At 48.7% G+C, this 23,269-nt stretch overlaps 2 protein-coding genes across 2 annotated transcripts; one reads left to right on the forward strand and one right to left on the reverse strand.

Moving 5' to 3' along the window:
- Nucleotides 1-1,965: 1,965 nt before the first annotated feature.
- LOC120846356 (glucose-induced degradation protein 8 homolog) lies at nt 1,966-3,332 on the reverse strand. The gene is made up of 2 exons (XM_040218093.3): nt 2,975-3,332; nt 1,966-2,915 (listed from the first exon to the last, which is right to left on the reverse strand). The coding sequence occupies exons 1-2, from the start codon at nt 3,006-3,008 to the stop codon at nt 2,227-2,229; spliced, it is 723 nt and encodes a 240-aa protein (XP_040074027.2). The 5' UTR covers nt 3,009-3,332; the 3' UTR covers nt 1,966-2,226.
- LOC120846355 (rho GTPase-activating protein 39) lies at nt 3,324-23,068 on the forward strand. The gene is made up of 10 exons (XM_040218092.3): nt 3,324-3,428; nt 4,007-4,108; nt 4,834-4,972; nt 5,852-5,977; nt 8,784-8,876; nt 10,541-10,886; nt 13,459-13,604; nt 16,714-16,983; nt 19,125-19,369; nt 21,849-23,068. The coding sequence occupies exons 1-10, from the start codon at nt 3,415-3,417 to the stop codon at nt 22,582-22,584; spliced, it is 2,217 nt and encodes a 738-aa protein (XP_040074026.1). The 5' UTR covers nt 3,324-3,414; the 3' UTR covers nt 22,585-23,068.
- Nucleotides 23,069-23,269: the final 201 nt, after the last annotated feature.

Below are 23,269 nucleotides of genomic sequence, written 5' to 3' on the forward strand. Positions count from 1 at the left end.
AAAAAGAAAAAGCTGTTTAGCCACGTGATATCTGGTCACTCTCTCCTCTATATTTCTTCTTCCTCCTCAGTCCAGTTTCAGTTTCGAGCAGTTGCGTTTTTTTTACTTTTTCAAAAATACATGGGACTCTGTAGCAAACTATTGATTGGGTAGTCTTCTGACAACTATAATAAATCGCCTGGGAAAAAATAAAAATAAATTTTGGGGGCTGTCAGCGTCCCTTTAATGCCGAGATGGCCGAGATCAAGAGGGGCTCCTTGGCTACCAGGCGAGACACAGAGGGGCTCTTTGAGATGGAACAGTTGGGAAACCTTTGCCCTATGTTATTGCCGCATACGGCTGGTGAAACTGCTGTTTGTTGTATGGAATCGTGATTAAATGCACGTCTTTTTTAATATAGAATAATTTTTAGAGTAAGGGTGTAGACGTGGGGATGCAAAAGCAATACATGGAGACGTCGCGACTGGAGGCTGTCCACGTGACTGCGCCACATGATGCAGGGCTCCCTTATAGGAGGTACCTCGCTCCCATTGGCTGCCGTAAGCGATTGTGCGATCATAGCGACAACCTGCTGCGTTCGTTTGAAATTGCTGTACGAGTCCCGGTACATAAACATTGGCACGGAGATTTACCTACCCAAAAACCTGTTTTACATACTACAACTTTTTAAGATATAACCGAAGTACTAGCCCTATTTCTTTTTTAAAGTATTTTGAATGTTTTATTTTAATTTTTTTTGTAGCCAGGCAATTGGGCTTAAATAACTCTTCATAAAATATTTTGGTTGTGCTCTTCAACGCTGCCAGATAACCAGGGGGGCTATGTTCGACAAATGTTTTGTTTCTCCTAAAAAGAAACGGAAGTGACGATATTGCGTCTGATTGGTTAGAGGCCCAAATGACGAAAGTTCCCTCTTTCGTAATTTGAGCCTCTAGCCAATCAGACGCGATAGCATCACTTTGTTTCTTTTTAAAAGAAACGAAACATTTGTCGAACATAGCCCCCTAGGTCACCGAACTTCCAGTTCTGGTCCAAAGTATTGAAAGAACTTGGCAATCATATTTGGACTGCTTTTGCATTAGTATGGAAACTGATCCCTAAAAACTCATGGTAACATAAAACAACTTTTTCTTTTTCTTGGATATTCTTCTCTATAAGGAGATATGTATAGGCTGGTTTAGTAAACTAATGCCAAGAAGGAAAGTTAACTTGCATGAGCAATTAAGTAGTGCAAATTTTCCTTCCCAGCTTTTTTTATTTGTACGTAGCAATCCAGGTCCCACAGTAGACGAGCGCTCTTGCATGATGTCAGCCCGACTATTTGTTGAGAAAATTGGAGCTTATGCTCATTTCTGAGGTTTGCACTTCGGCTGGTGAACAGCATGCAAACCAAGAGTCCCATTTACCACGGTTGACAGAATGTTGAAGTTGATTGCAAAGCCCTTTTACTAAATATCTAGTGGGAATGAAGATGCAAAATAGTTTTGAACCTGAAACCAGCTAATTCGAGGCTTGTGCATGGGCACCAAGATTTTACGATTGTTATTGCAAAGTGTATTCTGTTGCAACATGTTCAGCGAATGCTCGTTGCCTTTTAAAGGGAGCCTACATTTTTTTTCCGCTTCTTTTCAATATTATCTAGTGAATATTTTTTACCAGTTGAAAAATGTTAGTGTCACTAGTGCTTGTACTCTGTGCAGAAAACCTGCACTTCTATTGCCCAATTTACTTCCTGCACAATGCTGGTGGTTATTCTCATGCTGGTTTTAAGCACCACCTCCACAGTGCAAATAGGACAAGGGGAAATGCTTGCGGTCTTTAAACCACTGCAGTGATGGCTGCAAATATGAGCTACTCTTTGTACAATTGCATTTCTATTCAATGCGCTTTGAACACTGCATCTTTCAACTCTCAGCACAGCCCGGTTTGTAGTGCAGCTGGGATGAAAGAGTCGATCCAATGGTCTCCCTCGGTACACCGGTCTTTATTCGGCGAGACCAAAGTCACTCAATGTTGAACTCCAGACATGACGCAGTCCAAACAGCAACCCAACGGCACGTCCCCAAATTGGTACTACGCAAGCCTACCAAAGATGGAACAATGTCATCAGGAGTTGCAGTCTCTCAAAAGCGGTGTGATATACAACCGAGAAGCGCTCCTGCCTCTGCATCTAGCTTTATACAGAACAAAGTGGTCACAAAGAGGCTGTTGCGCCATTGCCTGCAATCACTGAAACGGATTAGCCAGCTGGCTGATCTTGGGGTAGCGCAGCTTTGTCTGTCCCTGATGGTTATCCAACTGGTCTTGGGCCCAGAGGAGCAGGCGCAGGAGTACGGCTAGCTGGGGCCTCGGGCTGTGCTGGTCTTCGAGCAGCGCCGCGTTCACCTCGCTCGCCACCTTCTGCCGGTGCGAAGGGTGCAACAGGTCGCCGAAGGGACTCGTCTGGGGTTCCTCGAACGCGAGCAGTGCCAGGGTGCGTTCCAGCTCGGACAGAACTTGCGGGTTTTCTTCGCCGCGCTCGCTCAGGTGGTCCTGCGCGTAGGCGAGCGCCTCCTCGGTGCGCCCGTCCCTGATGAGTTCGATCAGGTGCTGCTGCTGAAGATGAAACAACAGGTAACGATCGTTGTCCAGCAGCTCGGGCCGTATGTCGTTCAGCAGGGCGACGGCTTCGAGCACCCGCCCCTGCTGAATGCAGTCGCGGATACGGATGCGCTCGTCCAGGGAATCGAGGTCGACCGGGGACGTGACGCCGGACTCGAGCTTGAACTTCTCGGCGGCCTCTTTGAAGCCCTCGGTCACCAGGTAGTTCATGATGAGGCGGTTCATGTCGGCTCTTTGGATGTGGACCCCTTCGAGGCGCTGAAGCCACTCTTCGCGGCTGGGTTCGTCCGCCTGGGCCTGCTTGTCGCCAGACCCTGCGTTCAAAAACAGGCGTCACTGACGTGCCTGACATCGCACAGTCACTCTTACTTACTAGATTTGCCGAGCGGAGCCATGTGCTGACTCATGGTGACAGTTCTTGGCGAGGTTGAACCCTCTTTGGTATCAGCTGTTGGAAACGGCAACTGTTTCACGACTGGGGCGCTTCTACCTAGTTTTGGGGTCTATCACGACGCGTGGAGACTTGGTTCTTTGGAAAGCTAGTTACAAGGTCCAACGAGGCTTCTCTACGCACGACGCATAACGGACGGGCAAGCGACAGTCAACTTCGTAGACGAACCACAGAGACGGGCATCCGACATCTTTCTCGATGTATCCCAGAATCCGAGGTGAAAAATTGATGTCGATGATGTCCCAGAGTTCTTCTTTTGGTCGACATCAAAGATGGCGGCCCTTGAGAGGTGTGGGAGCATGGTGGACGGTAATATTGGTAAACTTTAGCCCTGGGTTCGCCTCCCCAGCCTCCGTTCGGCCATGGCTAACGACAAGTAAGCGCAGCTTTCTTTTGCCGTCTATCCCCAACGCGCAAAGTGAATCCTTCTAAGCTCTCCCAGTATCTTCCGATCGCCAGCCAACGCTGTCGTTTGTTGGCCGATCCCTACGGAGCCACCCGAGCCCCCCAACTGCTGCAATGCGCTTGGCGATGCGCGCCTCGGCAAAATAACAATACAAACGCGCTGCTTGCGGAACATAAACTTGGATTACTTTCGCGCTCCGTCGACTACCCGATAATCGCGGACGTTTAAAAATATGCCAGCGATATCTGCTCCTCAATAAATTCGTCTCGCCGGGAAGGCGACGCAAAAAGAAGGCCAGTTGGGGTGGTGCCTCCTACGAACGTCGGTGTTCGCGTTAACTGATCGAGTTCTCGAATTTTTCGTACGTCTCCGTGCCAACGTAGGGTGACATTCTAAAACGATTGCAGCGGGGGAAAAGTTTGCGATCGTGTGCCACGCTGGAAAGCTCGTGCGGCGCTTCGTGTGTGGGCTGGGGGAGAGTTGAGCCAGGTTGAGCTTCGCCGCAACGCATGGCTCAGACACGTTCGGCTGCTCGTGATGTTTCGCAGGGTGGAGTGGGTGGAGATCATCGAGCCACGCACCAAAGAGCACATGTACGCTAACCTGACGACGGGGGAGTGCGTCTGGGATCCGCCTTCGGGAGTTCGAATGTGAGTTGGAGAATGCCGGTGGAAGCGAAGCCGCCTTGTTCTAACCTACTTCTAGCTGCTCGAGTGTTCCGTCGTCCGATTTACGGTGATCGAAAGCTCTACAGAGTCTAGTTAATGATGATGTGTTTATTACATTAGGCGTAAAGTATGCTTCAGACCTCGTCTTTTTCTCTTTTATTCGGTTAACCGTGGAGACATATTTCGAAAAAGAGCTCGGTTTTGTCCGAAGTGATCTGCTTTTAAAACGTGATGATCCGTTCTCAAACTTTGACAACTTTTTAGCAGGACTGTTGAGGTAGGTATTTGACGCACCAAAGACTTTTAAAGACCCATTGTGCATGCATAGCAATGTCATTCTTCAATTCTTCTCGTAAATTGATTGGCTCAAAGTACTACTATAACAGTACACAGTTAACCTATTAACAGGTTCCCTGCGGAGAGATAAACCGCCCGCCCCGACAAATTAAACTCGGTTGGCGCAACTTACGTGGCGCCACTGTGGAGGAGTAGATGCGACGCACCATCATCGTCCTTTCTTTTTAGGAACGTTGGCTTTGCAATCTGAGTACATTAAGTCGTTGCACAGCATTAGGGGGAGCACATGTACCAGCGGTAGTGAGTCCCCATGCTGTCAGTGCACACTGCTGCGGAGTTCCCTGACATCTGTCCTATTGATGGTGCTGCGTTCAACTTGCGAGATGGAGTGCATGGTGTTTCCCGTGCAGCAAACTGACGGACGACAACCAGTGGTGGGAGCTGTTTGACCAGAACACCTCCCGCTTCTACTACTACAATGCGAGCAGCCAGCTGACGGTGTGGCATCGACCAAAGAACTGCGACATCATCCCCCTCGCCAAGCTCCAGGTAAGGTGGCCGCCTCTTTCACCGACTCCTCTCCAGTCTTGAAGTGACACTCTCGTGAATGGAGTTCCAGCAATGTTGCTTTGTCAGACACCGCTTGGGACAATGTTTCATTTAGCATTTCTCTCTCCCCCTTGGGAGCTTGACGACAACTGGAGTCACGGAACTGTTCCGGCATTTTTAAAGCATGTGACGCGTTCATGACGAAACACCCCACAAGTCGCACGATGCTGTGATCAGCCGAGACATTGTCTAATCACGACGTCGCATGAACACGTGGGATGTGATTGGCCGGCACCTGACCTGATTCGGTCATCTTTTGGACACGTCGTATGACCTGTTGGACGTTTCATCGTGCATGTGTGGCGCCTTTACAAGAGGCAAGGGCTTCCGATTTGATTCCTATCTGGTGCAACAAATGGCAGTCGGGGGACTAACAACTACATTTGCTTAAACAAACGTTTTCCTTCGAAAAGTGTTTTTTTGCCGAGTCTTTTAAAAGTCCAAACCAACTGCAAAACTAGCAGAATCTGGTGCTAGGAAGGACTCAAAAATGAAACCCCTTGAAGAGCCTCTGCGACAATTCACTAGCAGACCTGCCTTCTTTAGGGCACAAAGAAACATCAGTTCCTTAGCAGAACATCAACCGACAGGCTCTTCAGGGGTTTGGTTTTCGAGCGAGTTAGTAGGACTCATTTGACGGTGAAAGTGTGTTGCGATAATTGGATAGTATAAGATTAGGATTGGATTACGTCGGGTTGACCCTCTGCATCAGGTGATCGCAGTGTGAAAGATAAAAAGCCTGGAGAAAGGCCAGTATGTGTTGAGTGCGGCCGGACGGTTGGGGCTGACTCGGGGTTGCCTGGGCCGATTGACTTTCAGACCTTGAAACAGAGCACAGAGCTTGAAGAGGGCGGTGGTGAGGATGGGGGTGGTGGCGGCGGGGTCTGCGCAATGGGCTGCCCTGTGCCCCCGGTTAGGAAAGAGTCCGTCGGTACTCAGACGAGAGTAAGTTTTCTCTTTTGTTTGCCCATTCCCCCTTTTCTCCCCTTTTGGTTTGCTTCCGACCCGCTTTCCCGTCCGTTCCTCTCTGGGACGTGCCTTCCGGCTGGTGTGGCTGTCTTTATCGGATGACTTCTTCCTGTGTTTGGCTGGAACTGATAGTTGAGGGAGGCTGTTACGCAGTCGTCTGCTCCGCCTGGCCGCAACAAGTTCAGGTTTCTAGCTGATTCTTGAGTCTAACTTCTGAAAACACCTCCAGTGACCTTTTGAGCAAACCAAACTCTGTCTTCGGAATGCGGGGCACAAGTTCGTCCGCTTATTTTGCAGGGGTTGTGGTGACGTCTGAACACCGAGCTCTGATTGAAGGATGGTGTGTAGGCCTCCAGGCAGCTTGCTTCGAGGTCTACCCACTATCCTTCAATCAAACCAATCGGGGCTCGGCGTTCTGATCTCATCACAACCCCTGAAAAAGAGGCAGACGAACTTGCGCTCTGCATACTGGGGCTCTACTCTTCCCAGCAAGCTACTTATTGTGATAATGTAGTGATTGCGCAGGCGAGCTGGTGGATGTTAACCATTTTGTTCTTAGCCCGAGACTGAGGCTACTGAGAGACTGAGACTACTTATTGTCTCTGAATTCAGAATAGTTATTAAGAAGACAGCAAAGGAAGGCAATAACGAAAACAACATTCAATTTCCCCACACTTTTTAGCGGGACGATGTCACACGTTTCGTTTCACATTATCAAGCATCTCGCAATTCGTCAGGAGCAAGTCATACTGCCCAAATACAGCATCTGCCATTGTTTTTTTTTAATCTTGCCGGTAGTTTGAAGCTTAAAAAAAGATGGTGAGGACCTAATTTAAAAATTCAATAACTGTAGCAAAAAATATTATTTTGGCCTATAGTTTTGGTTACTAGTTCAGCAGATCTGCAACCATCAATAATATAATGATATTGCAATTAAGTTTGCATGTTCTACAATGATACTCTTGTTCTGCATATGAGACAGTGGAATTTGCTTCCGTGCTTTTCAAGTTACCCTACATATACTTTTCTTTTTATATGTTTACTTCTGCGTGACTTAGGTGATTAGAGTACAGCTAATTGTCCACAAAATTTAAAGAAGCCCAAAGGAGTCGTCCGCTCAAGACGTCCACGTCAATGCCATCTGCTTCATTCTGCCGCTGACTCTATTTCCTTTGTGTCCTTCCCACAATAGTTGCTTGCTACCTGCATTACTTTCTTTGAGTTTGGCACCCTTTGCAGCTTTTTTTTTTTTTTTCTCCTCCTACTCCTTCCTTGGTTTGCATATTATTATTTTTTTTTAAAGTTGTCCTATGTAGATAGCGGTAGGGTAGTATAGAATACCAGCCTGGTAGAGCAAGCCCCCCAAGCTCGGATGCATACGCCAACCTGGAAGGAGGGAGGGTGTGTTCTATGGAAGGATGGAAGGATGGATGGATGGATGCGCTGATGCATAGATAAATGATTGTAGTTATTCATTTTTTTTTTTAACAAGTGGTAGCTTAGGCCATCTATACGATACCTCTAAAAAAAGCCACAGTTGCTGACTGACAAAGCTCATATTGCTTGGTTGTTTACTCGACGCTTTGTTTGGCATAAGCACTACATTGCTCTGTCAATTTGTCGTGGGGTCTGGCTTGCTGAATTAGGGAAGTGGGATCTTGGCAGCTAGTGGGACAAACCTTCAAGTCCAGTCTGCTGGTAGTGATGTTTGGCTTCTGCCAGAGTTAGGGCAGCTTTGCATCGGTTGGGGATAGGACTTGTCTACATTCTGTCTCGTGTCTCATCACTGTGGACAGTAGAGGTAAAAAGCTCGGTTCAACGAGCAATAGACGGCAACCTGGCAGGGGATCTAGTAAACCTAAAAGGACATTGGAGAGCAGGACTATGAGCATTTACGAGCACTTTCTGAAAATGGTTTGAAGTATGCTCCTTTAAAAGTTATGGAGTAAAAATCAAGAAGTTGAATTGGTTGTATGAATGTTTTGACAGCAGGAAGTGAATTTGTCTGGAAACACCGCTTTACCCGGCGCACATACAGACCACGAGGAAGGATTCGTAGCTGTGGCTTACAATGACTGCAAGGAGTAAGAGGAGCTTTGCAGCGTTTAAGGGGGAGTAAAGACATGAGCAGAATGCGGCAAATCCTGAACGCTGACATTGGTGGTCCCGAGGGAAAGAGAGCGACAGAAAAGCAGAGACAAAAAGCAGACGATAGGTTAGGCGCGCTCGTTTTTGCCACGACGAGTTGAAGTTGTCCGAGTGCTTGTCAACTTCGTTTGTTTTTACACAAAGTGCAACTCCAGTGTTTTCCTGCGAGGTAAGCTGGAAAAGAACTACTCTAGGCACAGACATCACAGGTGATGTTTTGGTGCTTCTTCGTGTACATAGAGGCGTCGCCAGCGATGTCGGCTCATTGGGACCTCCCACTGGGACCACCAATGTCCGTGTCTATGTCCCGCCGTCCCTAAGCGGCCAGAATTTGCGGGACCTTTTCCTCTATGTTTTTATATTAACTCTATGCAGTTTTCGGAACAGCGACTAACCCTTAGGATCTCTTTCCGGACGTAAAGTGGGTTCAGACCGGACTCCCGTCGTCCGATTTCTGCTAACTTGACTTTGGCCGGACTTTGACTGGACTCTGGCCGGACTTTGGCCGAGCCACCTGCGCTCTCGCAAGGATGCATGAGGGCGCCGTCTCTGTCCGCACTCCGGGGGTGTGGGCACCCTGCCCCACCCGGAATCGTGGGACCCCCCCGGACATTGGCGGTCCTTGCCACCACAGGTGCGCGAGGAGGTGTCCCCGCGACCGCGGCCGGCGACGTGCACCGTCTCCACGCAGACGAGCCCTGGGCTTTCTCCGAGGCACCACCGCAAAGTAGGTGGTCCGCCTCGTGTTTGCGACGCTGATGCACGAAGGACGGCGTTCCCAAAGCTCTGCTCTTGGGACCTTGCCTTGCCTTGTCCGCATGCTTTCGGGCTGCAAAGGGATGATGCAGACTCGGCGTACTGGGAGCCGAGATTGAAATCCTGTGACGTCAGGCCAGACATGTACGCATTACCCCAAAAAATAACTAAATACCGTTACTCATTACTCGCTCAAAAAGTAACTAAATGCGTCCCTCGTTACAGATTCTCAAAAGGAGCGCATTACTTTACCTCAAATGTGAAGAGCTACTTTTCTCTTTACTTTGTCTACTATACGCAACTACCTTTGTTTCATGGTTTGTTGTTTTCAGTAGTCATTGCACTTAAACAGTAGCTGCCTCTAGAAGCTTTCATCAGTTATGTTTTCCGGCTTCCTTGAGAATGCATCTCCGGCGACGCTGAAGAGTCGTTCTACTGACACGCTCGAAGGAACAACAGTGTTGTGCTTCAAGAAGAGCTGATGAATCTGGGATTCCCCTTTCCTCTTTTGTTCTTCCTGCTTCTAAAGTTCCAAGTTGAAAATGGGTTCTGTGCCTTCTTGCGCTGGCGACCTCCGGGTTTACATTTAGTGTGTACACGATCCTAGAAGGTTCAGCGAACAAACCTTATTGGGTTCTCTGGATGAAGGACATCCCCAGCTGTAGAGTTCAACTGACGTGTTCAGCCATAAACGTTGCTATACTGTCATGCTGTGTAGTTGTTTTTCAAGTTGCCCATCTGGGTTTGTTGCAATAGACGCATATTCATAATGCAATACCTTTACTTCTTACTTGGCCTTAAAAGTAACGAAAGATGTTACTTATTCCTTTTCTAGAAAAGCAACTACATATGTTACTCGTTACCAAAAAAAAGTAACTAGATAGAAGTAACTCGTTACTATTAACACGTTACATAAATGTCTGTGGTGGGCAGACTTTCCTTTAAGACTGGAGTGTTGCAGAATGCAACGAGCATGGTTGGCATCCTGAAAGTTTGCGAGAAAGTATGTTGAGAGACAAAAACGTTGGAGAACATTTTGGCACTTCTGTCGTCATTGGTGGCGTCGTTTGACGGCACCCTTGAGCCTCTGTCGCCACCCCTACGAATTCTTCTCGTGTCATCTCCCATGGCACGCGAGCTTTCACCCCGTAGACCTGGTTCAAAATGTGGGGTGCCTTTTGTGGCATCGTAAGAAATTTTGGGTGCTCGCTGTATATGGCTGTATCAGACGACGGAGGTGGTAAAAGAAATTCTGGGGACTGGCTGTATAGCCTGTAGCAGATAACGGACGTGCTGACAAAATTTTTGGGAATTGGCTGTATAGAACTGTAGCAGACGACGTATGCACCACAAGGACTTCTAAGAACTGGCTGCATAGAACCGTAGCAGACGATTGAGGCACCAAAAGGAATTCTGGGAACCGGCTGTCCAGAACTGTAGCAGAAGACGGAGGCATCGCGTGGAAATCTGAGAATGGTCTGTAAAGAGCTGTAGCAAGCGGCGGAGGTGCTGAATGGAATTCTGGGAACCGGCTGTATAGAAACGTGGCAGACGACAGAGGCGACTTGCAAACCATGCAGTTTGGTGGTGAGTGTCGGCGGAGGCCTCCCTTCATGAACGGCGTTCCTGTCGCAGTCGTGCCGTCACTCGCCCGAGGCCTCTGCGAAGGAGCTGTCCACGTCGCGGGAGGGCGGGCAGCCGCAGCAGCAGCTCCCGCTGCACCACTACATCCTGGAGCAGGCGAAGCTGCTCGGGTACCGGCTGGATCTGCTTGAGGACGGGTCGTCCAACTCGCCGAGTGAGGAGTCGGACGAGGACTGGGATGCAAGGCCGCAGGACGACGAGGAAGACTTCGCAGACGACGAGGCCATGAGTCACCAGGACTCGTCCTCGTCCCAGGAGAATCTGGCGCCGCCGCACGGCGACGCGGACGAGGAGGAGGACACCTACTGCTCTCCGGCGCAGCACGGGCGCTACTCGGGTGGGTGACATCCTTTCTTTGCGCAGGTGCCGCCCCTCCGGTCGATCAGGTTGTTCTTGTTGGATTTATGTGTACGGACGGTCTAACTACGGTGCCTGGGAACTGGCTGTATAAAACTGGAGCAGACAACGGACGCACCAAAAGAACTTCTGGAAACTGGCTGTATAGAACCGTAAAAGACAACGAAGGCCCCAAAAGGAATTCTGGGAACTGGCTGTCCAGAACTGTTGCAGATGACAGAGGCATCTCGAGGAATTCTGAGAACTGTCTGTATACGGTCCAACTACAGTGCCTGGAATGTGTCTTCAACTGGTGTGCCTACCGCTAGAGTCACTGAATGTTTCCAGAGTACCTAAACTCCCAGGTTCGATGGTGCCGTGGTGGGGGCTCATCTTTTTTTTACTGTGGTAACCACGACACCACGACAACCATTGTGAATGGCGTTGTCAGAATCTCCAACCGACTCTTTACGCACGAAAGTTCTGGAATCATTTATCATCAGTGTCCACGTTTAGAAAAAACGTTTTTGTCTGAAAACAAACAGAAAAATCTCTTTTTGTGTGGATACTTTTATTGGAGATTAGTACAGAACGACGAAAGCGTGGTGTTTTCTTAAAGTTCTAGATTTACGAGGTTTCGTGCAGAAATACATTGTTTTTATACAACCACGTCTCACCAGTGATTTCGGGTGGCACGTCCCGACCTGGTCACGTCCTAACTTCGACGATGATGCGCAGCGCAGCCGCTTGGGAGATAAGGTCAGCACCCTTGAACCGTACATGCTTTGGCACCAAAATGGCCAATCAAGGCTCAGATAGAACGGTCGCAGCGGACGCTACCGAATGCGATACTCTGGCAAACATCCTGTGACTCCAGTTACTGCGTCCTCAAAAGTGGTCCCTCGATTTCTGTCCGACGACGACGTCGTAGAGGTGTCGCGTCGCCGGCTGCGACCCCCGCGGTGTCGCGGCGGCAGTGGTGGATGCGGCAATTGCCTATTCCGCTGCAGGTTGCTCGCATTTCCTCATGATTTTTTCTAGAACTTCTACGCCCATGATTTGCACCATCCGACAGCGTGACCCTCTGGCTTCTTCGACATCATTTGTTGCCACTTTAAAACTGCTTTTGATGCACGGGCATAATACGACGATAAACGTGCCAGTCCGAGATGCGTTCCAGGGTCTGTAGGTCTAACGTGGGGTGCCTCCATGTCTTTTCGTTTAGGGAAAGGACGGACAGATGGACGGATGGATGCTGCCAAATCCTTTCAATGGGGCGGCGTCTCGCACCACCTAGCCAAAGCTTCTAATCTCGGCCAAACTCTTTGGCATTCTTTGTGGTGCCTGACGCCGACAGCACGCACTCGCTGGAAAAGTGTAAAGAAATGGCCAGAAACAAGGCTCTGCCGTACCACAGTCAGCGGCAAAAACCCGTGCCGGGAAACACCGCCTCGCGTGTCTAGAACAAAAAAAAACAAAAAAAAAGGCAACAAAGAAGCGTTTGGAACAGAATGGTTCGATGTCATTACTTAAGCAAAGTGCACACGAAAGCACCCTAGTCTGATATTTCGCCTCTGAAATCTGGTTCCTACACGTGTGTTTGTGTGTGATCAAGTGTATTGTGACCACTCGTGCCCACTCATGTGGAGAGAACGCATGGGCACCATTTATCGAATGGCCGCAGAACACACCCAATCCGCGTGTATTTTTTTTTTTTTTTTAATTTTTTAGCTATGGATCAGGAAATATAACTCAAGATGTTCTAGGGACCATTTCTCAAGGATAGCGCATATATTTGATCTTGCAAAGACTGAAACCTTCAGTCTAATATTATACGCAGATCTTAACTCTTCCTGGGCAGCATAATAGGCGGCGCCAGCAAGCTCTATGCAGTCAGTCAAACTCAATATCACATGTATGAAACTGACCAGAGAGCGGCCATTCAGATACTGTGTATTTGTGCGCAGTGATTAGGAACTTTAGGCGTCTACGTGGTCATTCTGTGCGCCGTTTGGGTATAATTGTTATAGATGAATCAACAGATGAAGTGCTTCAAACCTTTTCACTAAGGGGTCTTTAGGTGGTGCATTTGTCATACTAAAATTTTGTCTGTGTAGGTCTCAAGAAAAAAAATGTAAGCCTAAAGATTTTTTTGCCATGCTCGGAAAGGAGAACGGTAAGAACCGTCTGGCTGATGCCGTTATTCATGGATGGTACCACGCACGATCGGATCTGCTGGATCTGCTTTCGAGCTCTCATCTCAAAGGAGCTTTCAAGTTTTTGCCCTATGTCGTGCCATCTGTGAATAGTAGCGTCAGCCTTACGGTTTTTGCCATTTGCTTGCCTCTACGTAAGAAGGAAAGGGTTCTTTTTAGGCTTAAGTTTTTTTTTACAAAATTTGCACTCATAAAATTGGAGTATGATAAGTGCACCACCTAAGCACACCTTGGTGAAAAGTTTCAATGGGCTCTGTTCGTTGATTATTTATGCCGATTTTCTTTTACACCCGAAGAGCGCTCCGAATTACCCTGTAAGTGTGGGCAACGCTTGTAACCCCCCGTGCGCCAACGCAGCCGAGAGCGACAATGGCAGCTGGGCATCGCAGTCGCCCCCGGGGTCGCCGCTTCCCCATCAAGCCTGCACACAGCACGCGTCCTTGCGCCGGATCGGTCACGGTCATCGCGGGGATCCCTTGGGCAGTGTCCTCGAGAAGTCTCAGGTGAGTTGGAGTCAGGCGACAAACTCACTGCCAAGTGCCAACAGCAAAACACACTAACCTCCCCCGTTATTCATGCACGCCCCAAAACATTTACGGTGATTTCTCTCTTCGTAAAAATGGGCTCTGCTTCTCCGAACGCTCATGCTCTGCCCAAACGAAGCGCTAGCAGTCCGGAACAGATGGCAAAGTTTCGGAGCTCGCCGTTACCTGAGTAAGCAGTTTCTGGAACTTTTCACGAGGGAAATGACTGCCTACGATGACCATGGATACGTGGAGGTGAACGGCGTCGGCTAGCAAGTGTGGGCACCGTTGTCCGTTTAAGTTTTCAGAAAAGTGCTTCTAAGTTTTGGATAAATAATGCGACGACAAGGTCTGACACTTTCGCATCTGTCCGAACCACTAGCGTGTAGTGTTATGCGAATATTCGAATTTTCGAATAGTGGTTTCGAATAATACGCTATTCGATATTCGCTTCGAGGTGAACTGCAACATTCATACTTTTCGAAGCGTCGATATGTGGCGGATTTGCCCCGTTGAGTGCGCTTCTCACCGAACACTTGTGCACTGTGGTGAAGCAACACCTGCGGAGCTCGCGGGCTCCGTGTGTGCGCAGGTGCTAGGCGAGGAGGGGCACACTCAGTGGGGCTGACCCACCGCGATTGGGCAGCAATGTCTCGCCAGCCCGTGTCCACCATTCGTGCTTGCTTTTCGTCGTCGTCGGGTTTAAAATGGAAGAAAGAACATTTGCACGTAGCAGGCTCATTTATAAGTCCCCTCGATCGGAATAACTGCGTCACATCTGTCACCTAGGTACCGCGTTTCATGGATATAATTATCTTAAAATTAACCGAGCTTAGAAGCGTACGAGTGGAAGGTTGGAAACAAACCTTCAGGAGTTCGGCTGAATTTCCCTTTTTAAGCGGGGTGCACGGCAGTGGAAGGCTCAAGAAAGCTATTCGATATATTTGAATAGCTTCGCCAAGCGTGGGGCAATCGTATTTTCTAACTGCAATTTTGTTTTCGGAGACGTGCCGTGCGATAGCCATTGGCAGCTCGAGAAATCTGTGGCTTATTACGTTCGCACTTCGCAATTCATTTTGGCGTTCGCCAATGCGGAAATTTCATTGACTACAGAGCTATAATGAAATGCTCGGGACCCGCCCACACACTGTGTTTCTTTAAAACACTAAAAAGAAATAACAAAATTTTTTTTAGCAGTTTGGATGAATTACAAGTATTGTATTACAAAATAAATTTTACGTAAAAAGATTTTTTTTGTAATATTATTTACAGCGCTAGACTCGTTTTAGCTCACAACTTTCAAATGCGCTCGCCGCGAAGTTGTGGCCAAGGAGAATGCTGCTCTTGACGTGTACATGGTGTGAAGTTATGTACCACTCAACATACGCGTTTAAAGCTGTAAACGAAAAGAAGTCTTACAATGTCAATAAATTTTAAAAGAAAATTTTTTTTCATTTTTAGTGTCCTTTTAATCTGTATGTGACTAGTATACTTAGCGTCATCTCAATAAAAAATGAGGAGCAATTTGTCGGAAATTTTAACGAGGGAACTATGATCCAGCTAATCAGTCCCGTGTACACGAAGCCAAGTAGTGCTGCTGCCCGTTTTATTTATTTTTATTTCATTCACAGAGACACCCGCATTGCTGTTGGGCACTATTTGGCACTGCTCCTCTCTCTGAAACAAGGCAGTGATACGTTCCGAAACTTTTACGGCGTCAAGTCCCGACTGCTGACGTAGACTTCCGTAAAGCATTTGACACGGTTTCACACTCGCTTCTTCTCCAGAAACTTAAGATATTTAATTTAGATTCAACTGTTATTAGGTGGATTGAAAGCTATTTGTCCCAGCGGCGTCAATGTGTGGTTTTGAACGGCAAGCAGTCTGCTTACGTTGATGTTACATCTGGAGTCCCCCAGGGCTCCGTCTTGGGACCCCTTTTGTTTTTAATTTATATTAACGACATTTCTAGCCAAATAACATCCCGTATTCGACTGTTTGCTGACGATTGTGTTTTATATAGAAGCATTACGAGTGAGCATGACGCAGAACAATTACAGAGTGACCTGGTACGTGTTGAAAACTGGTGTTGTAAATGGAAGATGAATTTGAATCCAAAAAAGTGTGTCCATTTAAGTTTTACTAGGAGTAAGAAAAAAATCGATACTCAGTACAGTATAAATAATGACTTCATCAAAACAGAATGTACGTACAAATATCTGGGTGTTATATTATCGAATGACTGTTCATGGAATGCCCAAGTCGATGATGTAGTCTTAAGGGCGGGCAGGGCATTAAACTTCATTCAGCGAAATTTAAAATGTTCCGAAACAAACTTGAAGAAAACGGCATATCTGACATGTGTTAGACCAATTCTAGAACATGCATGTGTTGTATGGGACCCTGCGCAGAAGTATCTAATTGAAAAACTAGAAAAAATTCAAAATAGGGCAGCGAGGTTTGTTCTGGGACGATATGGACAAAAGGATAGTTGTACTGACATGAAAAGAGAATTAAATTGGGAATTACTCTCAGCCCGACGGAACAAATTAAAACTGAAATTTTTGTTTTCAAGATTTAATGGTCGACTGGGCATTAACAAAGACGATTACCTAAAGCAACCGCACTATATTTCAAGCCGGACCGATCACTGTTTTAAAATACGAGAATACCGTGCCAGAACAAACATGTACGCTAATTCTTTTTTTGTCAAGACCATCCAACAATGGAACAAGCTGTCGGAGGAACAAGTGTGCTCTGCAACCGAAGAATTGTTTTTTTCACGTTTGTAACCCCCCTGCAGTAACGCCTTCGGGCAATGCGGGGTAAGTTATGAATAAAGAATAAAGAATAAAGTGTTTAGGTGGAATCCGAAGTCTCCCCAATTTGCGATTTATTTGGGCAGTGCAAAACGGACGACTTTCCTTTTTCCCTCGAACATTGTACATTTGGGATGCGTCGAACGAAATAAGTGTCTCGAAGTCGTTGTCACTTCCCTGTCGATTTGGTTAGAGTCAGCGTTGTACCGCTACCATCGTTCAATTCGGGCGGAGCTCGAGCGCGACTCTGATGCCACGACCCCTCGCAGTCGTTCCAGGTACCCGGGGCACCGAGAGACTCCAAGGACGCGTCGTCGTCGCTGCGGCCCCTCTCGGGGGATCGCAAACCCCCGTCGGAGAGCGACATTGTGCAGTACGCGCAGGACAACCTGAACCGCCACAAGCGGGGCATCTTCCGCAAGAAGTTCTCGCTGCGTGACATGCTGTCCTGGTCCAAGGACCCCATCCACAAGCCCATGATCATGACCACGGACAAGTCCCTCAAGCAGGACGCCTGCCAATTGTTTAAACTCATCCAGGCCAGTCCCGTTTCCAGTGTCATTGCAGTGTTCTATGACGCTGCAATATTTTTTACATTCACGTGAGCTAGGCTCTACCTGTCGAAACTTCGTCAGAAACTTTAAGCTAAGCTCAACTCCCTGGATCTTTAAGCTAGGCTTAACTCGACAGAAACTTCAAACTAGGCTGTAACTACTCAGAACTTTAGGCTAAAGTTAATTTGTTTAAAAGTAATTTTAATCTTTTTGTTTTTTAGCTTTGGTTTGGGTTTTTTTTTGGTTGACCGTCGATAAAGGAGCTAAGGAGAACTTACGAGACAAGGACTAGCACCAGTCCTTGTTTCATGTCTGCTTTCATTTGTCCGTGTCTATACTGCATTCACCCCTTAGTTGATAATATGGGGGGAGCACTGATCTCCATGACAATTGCTGGATCGCACATCCCCGCTCTGGGCCACGGGATAGCCATCTTGCATGCAGTGAAAACGAGTTTTTGCTAGCGTTGCAGAGGCTAACAGCAGCATGCTGAAGACACTTTTTCTACTCGTTCGTCGTCATTCGCCGAAGAAGTTTTTTAAAAGCCTGTGTAGGGCGGTGAGACTTGCCGTTGAGAACACAAGGAAGTTTTTAGGAAAGCGCAGTGCCGCAGGAAAAAGCCACAACTCATCGAGCGCAAGTTTTGTCCGTCTTGCGGCGTGATTAAATCTTCCTTGGCACGCCGAAGTGCTGCGTCTCTGTGCCTTCGCACGCTTGGATGTCGATCAAGAATTGGCACCGCGGCAAAGTTTTGAAGGTGTGTCGCGCATAGATGTCTTTGCATCATATATCGGCCACGGAGTTCTGGATCGTCCAGCTGTTCCCACGAGTTGCTGTCTATAAAGGGGGGAGGGGGGGAGTTACTCCTATGCACTATTAACCATGGCTCTGTTTCAAGTCTACTCTGATGGATGGCATGGCAGCACATATAGAGCAACGTTGTGGAGCAAGGAAGGTTTTTGAAGGCAAAAGTACAAGATAGCGAGAATGAAAATCTTTGAAGCGCAGCTCATATGGTCGTGTGTAGTCTGTTGACTAATCACAATTCGGCGAGCCGTGCTCAGATGTCAAGTGCAATTAAGTAGGTTGATAATGAGCTAGCACTGTTCAGTGATGAGGAGCTGTTGTGTGCGATATGCTTTAAACCGTCTAACGACAAAGATAGACATACTTCCCCCCCCCCTCTTTCATCACCACTGGACGCTGGATCAAACTCATTTCTGGACCGCAAGTGCCGCAAGTTACAAATACAGTCATCAGAGTAAAGTAAGACGTTGCTCCAGAAGCACATACGGCTTCACGCACATTGCACTCGCAAAACACATCCACACGGTGTCGATTCTTGGTCGGTATCCAAGCGTGCAAAGGCACAGAGACGCAGCACTTCGGCGTACCGAGGAAGCTTTGATCACGGTGCGAGACCGGCGAAACTTGCTTTCGGCGAGTTGTGCCTTTTTCCCGTGGCACTGCGCTTTTGTAAAAGTTTCCACGTGTTCTCAACGGCAGGTCTCGCGGCCTACACAGGATTTTAAAAAACTTCTTCGGCGAATGACGACGAACGAGTACAAAATGTGTTTTCAGCACGCTGCCGCCAGCCTCTGCAATGCTAGCAAAAACGCGATTTCGCTGTATGCAAGATGGCCGTCCGGTGGCCGGACTCGCGCTGCAGCGACCAAGTGGGGATGCGCGATCCAGCAATTGTCATAGAGATGAGCGGGTGAAAGCAACACACTCAGAGGGCTAACTGCCTCCCTTTCATCGCACGATTCCGCTCTTTGTGTGTGTACAGGTGGGAGCTTAATCGCGTGGTGAAGGACGGACGTGTGACTTATCCAACGAGCACATAGCTTCCACCGCAGTCTGAGCTCAGGGGTGAAGATAGTATAGTTTGTGCTTTTGAACTCCTGTACCTTTTCGTTTGTAACTTTTGATCGTTTGAACTCTCCCTTCGATATTTCAAAACAAATGGGCACCTCGGCAGTGTCTTTAGCATTAAGCTTTGAAAATCGTATCTCAGAAAGCCAGACTTTTCGACTCGTTGAAGTTCGACCCGGCTGGTCCTCTTGCCTCGACGTGCGAAATTTTCTAAGCGCCGCTAAGTGTGCGGTCGACGGTGCCTTGTGCAGGCGTACATGGGAGACCGCAAGTGGAAGACGGCGCCAGGGCAGGTCGCCCTGGACATCGCGACGCGCGGCTGGAGCAAGCAGGCGCTGCGGGACGAGCTGTACATCCAGATCTGTCGTCAGACGACGGACAACCCCCGCCAGGAGAGCCTGCTCCTCGGCTGGGAGCTCATGGCCATCTGCCTGGGGCTCTTCCCGCCGTCTGCCACTTTCCGACCCTACCTCGAGAGCTACGTCCAGCGGCACAGGTGGGGGCTCGCTCTCCCACGCACAGACGAAAAGGTGGCGTGTCACGGTTCCTGGAGCACGTCTCCGACCGGTGTACCATGTCCTCAAAAGTGGTTTCCGGTTTTTGCATGACGATGTCGTAGACGTGTCGTGATCCCGGCAGTGGAATGGCTGCGGAGCTGGATGTAACGTACGCCCGTTTTGCCGTAGGTAACTCTGCAGCCAGACGGTCAATGGAAACCAAAGCCGATACGAGACGTTACGAGACGGGATGCTGCGACGCCGGAAATCCTTTCGTCTGCTTGCCTTTTTCGTCCATGTTTTTACGACCCCCCGCCGGGATTGCGACATCCGATGGCATGGCATGCCAGCTCCTGCGACGCAGTTTGTTGCCGCTCCGGGACCGCTTTCGATGCATGGCCGGGTAGACGGCTAATGCGGTAGTCGAAAGCGCCTTCCAGATGCCATACCGAGACTGAGGTTGAATTTGAGAAATGAAGGAAGGGAGGGACCATAGCAGAGGTGACTTCATGAGACTTCTACCAATGGCCTCGTATGCTCTGCCGCAGTGCGAACAAAGGGCTCTCGGTTTGGTTAATCGGTCGGGACCGCGCACAAGCGGTCTTTTCGAGAACGGTAATGCTTGAAATGCAATTGACTTTTGAGGCTAGTATTGCACTTCAGTTCAGTTCAGTTTATTATACCTTGAAGGCATTTCAAATGAAATGCATTACATGAGGGGGGATCAAATGACGGGTTTACTGCAGTTGATTGAATGCCATTTCATCGAAGCATGTTTTAGAGAATGGGCACGTTTTATCGAAGCACGGTTTAGAGAAAGCAGAGCCTCAGCTTAGAGACGCCGTTTACCGAAAAGGGGACGCTTTTTAAAAAAAGGCTTTCCTACTTCTCGCGTGTATCACTGGTGTGCGTGTTAAGCCATGCCCCCCTCTGCGCTCCCGCCGCTTCGCAGCAGCAGTGTGCGGCAGCTCATTACAAAAATGTTAACTCACCTGATTTACCCGTACACGCCGCTTCGCGGCGGCCGAATTCGCTAAAAGGAGGCTTATCGCCATTTTCTCCAAACTGGGTTCTCTATAAAGGCATTCGATAAACCGGATACGGTAAAACGGCGTTCGCTAGAACGAGCTTCTCTAAACCGCATGCCTTCGTCTTGACTTAAACAGCGCAAATAAGTTACGTAAGGAAGAGACAACAGGAAGGAAAGAGCGCTGACTCATTTTGGTACAATGCCTCCGTCAAATGACATATTATGTTGATTGCAGTTCTGACGACGAGTTAAAGAATAGGAAAATGTAAAACTACAAACTAATAGGACAAATATGAAAACAGAACACATTGAAAAAGTATTAACAAATAAACACGTTAAAGATCAACACTTTTCAGGTGCGCCTTGCAGAGTTCACGGAATGTCTTCGGTTTAGATTCATGTACTGCTTTCGGGAAGGGAATTCCAGTTAGTAACAGTGAGAGAAAGTGAGGAATTTTGGAATTTATTAGTTCTCGCGAATAGAGGCTTAATTTTTAGACTGGTCGTGGCGCATGGAGTGGCGAGTGACAGCTGGTTTTTCGAAAATCAGAAGAGGAATTGTAAATTTTGTGAAAAAGGGCAAGACGAGCAAGTTGAGTTCTTTGAGATAGAGGGCATAGGTCGAGGTTGGATTTTAGTGCAGTTACGCTTGATGTTCGCGAGTAGTCATGTGTTATAAAGCGTGATGCCTTGTTTTGCTCTGATTTGAGTTTAGTAATGAGGTATGATTGATGACACCACCAAATCAAGTTGGCGTACTGACGAGACCAGTCATAACAAAGTCAAAGGAAATCGGAAATCACTTCGCTATATCCACTATTTTGTTATAACTGACTTCAGTTATAACGCAGTGCTGAAGGGAATGGGAAATTGTGATCGCTTTGTTGTAGCCGCTATTTTGTTATAACCGACTTCGTTCTAACCGGTCTTGATAGTAGTCTAATTGTGATCGGACAAAAGTTTTATAGGCGGTTAGTTTAACACAACGGGGAGTGAGGTATAGGTTACGGTTAATGTATCGTAGAGATCTGCACGCACTAGCCACTAGATTGTCAATGTGAGTATTCCAAGTTAGGTCTTCAGAAGATGTTACGCCTAAATATTTGTAAATTGGTACTTTTTCGAGAGGCAGTGTTAGTAAGGTGTAGTTACAAACAATAGAGAGCTCTTACTTTATTGACCCCTAAGCTGACATCACAGTGGAAGCTACGTGCTCGTTGGACCAACCATGTGTCTATCTTTTGCCATGTCCTGCTCCTGCCCATACCCACGCGCAGAAAGCGGGGTGTCAGGTGACGTAAGGGAAGCGGTTGATTGGTCTGTGGAGCGCGTGGCTCCGCTGCAGCGTCAGCTTGGAGCTGAGCGAAACATGGGCAGACTCCCCTTGGCCGTTGGTCAACAATGGTCGAGAAGTTTTTTTCAAGGAGCACTGTCCGTCGCAAACGCAGGGAAGAGCCCCCGGTGGAAGCGTATGCGGCAGCTTGCAGCCAGCGCCTGGAGAGGGGAGCTCAAAGCGGTGCCAAACGGGGCCTCCGCCGCCCCACCCTCGAAGAAGTGGACCAGTCGCGGGCGCACATCTTCCGGCCCTCCATGTTCGGCAACACCCTGGAGGAAGTGATGGCACTCCAGCGGGAGCGCTTTCCCCGTCGCTGCCTCCCCTGGGTGCAGACGACACTGTCCGAGGCGGTCCTCCGCCTCCAGGGGGCCCAGACGGAGGGCATCTTCCGCGTGCCGGGCGACATCGACGAAGTGAACGCGCTCAAACTCCGCCTGGACCAGTGGCAGGGGGTCGACACCCTGGTGGACCCCCACGTGCCGGCGTCCCTGCTCAAGCTGTGGTACCGTGAGCTGCACGAGCCCCTCATCCCGTCGGCTTTCTACCAGGAGTGCGTGGACTGCTGTGGGGAGCCCCAGACGGCGCTCGCGCTGGTCCGCCGTCTGCCGGACCTGCACCGGCGGGTCCTCGCGTACCTGGTGCGCTTCCTGCAGGTGTTTGCGGCGCCGGAGAACGCCCTGCTCACCAAGATGGACGCCAACAACCTCGCCATGGTGATGGCGCCCAACTGCCTCCGGTGCACCTCGGACGACCCGAGGGTCATCTTCGACAACACGCGCAAGGAAATGGCCTTTGTGCGCACGCTGATACAGACGCTGGACACGAGCTTCATGGAGGGCGTGCTATGACCGCGGCCCGGCCGTTTCTCTCGGTCCCCCGCCACCCCCTCACTACGGTGCCTGCAACGCGTCTCCGGCCGGTGTGTAATACCGCGTCCTCAAAAGCGGTCCCTCAATTTCAGCCCAACGTTTGGGACGTCATTCGGGGCCACGTCGGGACCCTTTTGGATACACGGGCGGGGTAGGGCTGCCAAATGCACCGGTCTGAGACTGGTTGCGGGCACCGTACCCTCACTGCCCGCGTGCCCGGCTCTAGTCTTGTTTCTGCTTTTGCCCAGTTTCTGGGGGCCCCAACCCGGTCGTCTGCGGGGGGTGCTCGCTTTGTTTTCGTTTTAGAAGAGTGTTTTCTAAAAGGGCCGTTTTCTCACCCTTCCTTGTTAGAGAGTCGACTAAAATACTCCAGCAATGGTAGTTAAGCATCGCAGTATTTATTCCACAATGCCAACATAATGTACAGTTTGTTTTAGTGGCAATAAACGAAGCCAATGAATGATCCCCCTGCCTTTTTTTGTTTTTCTGGTTCGGCGAAGTTTGAAATTGCTATATTTATTTTTGTGTTGTGCCTCCTCCCCCGCTGATAAAGGATAAAGGTGACTTGTTCAAATATATGGCTTAGTTATTTTTTATGTTGTAAAACTACGCGTGCTGGGTTTTCTTTATTTTCTTGTGCTTTGGTCTCTGGTAGTTTTACCAC

Source organism: Ixodes scapularis, unplaced genomic scaffold (genome assembly GCF_016920785.2).
Source record: "Ixodes scapularis isolate PalLabHiFi unplaced genomic scaffold, ASM1692078v2 PGA_scaffold12__126_contigs__length_90152505, whole genome shotgun sequence".
Taxonomy (NCBI): Eukaryota; Metazoa; Arthropoda; class Arachnida; order Ixodida; family Ixodidae; genus Ixodes; species Ixodes scapularis.

What these genes read in the sequence shown, in the direction of transcription:
- LOC120846356 (XM_040218093.3), bottom strand. Translation starts at nt 3,008, where the DNA reads ATGAGTCAGCACATGGCTCCGCTCGGCAAATCTA. An exon ending in GGCTCCGCTCGGCAAATCTA is followed by an intron (nt 2,916 to 2,974) that starts GTAAGTAAGAGT and finishes TTTTGAACGCAG; the next exon opens with GGTCTGGCGACAAGCAGGCC.
- LOC120846355 (XM_040218092.3), top strand. An exon ending in GCAGCACGGGCGCTACTCGG is followed by an intron (nt 10,887 to 13,458) that starts GTGGGTGACATC and finishes GCGCCAACGCAG; the next exon opens with CCGAGAGCGACAATGGCAGC. An exon ending in AGCTACGTCCAGCGGCACAG is followed by an intron (nt 19,370 to 21,848) that starts GTGGGGGCTCGC and finishes TCGCAAACGCAG; the next exon opens with GGAAGAGCCCCCGGTGGAAG.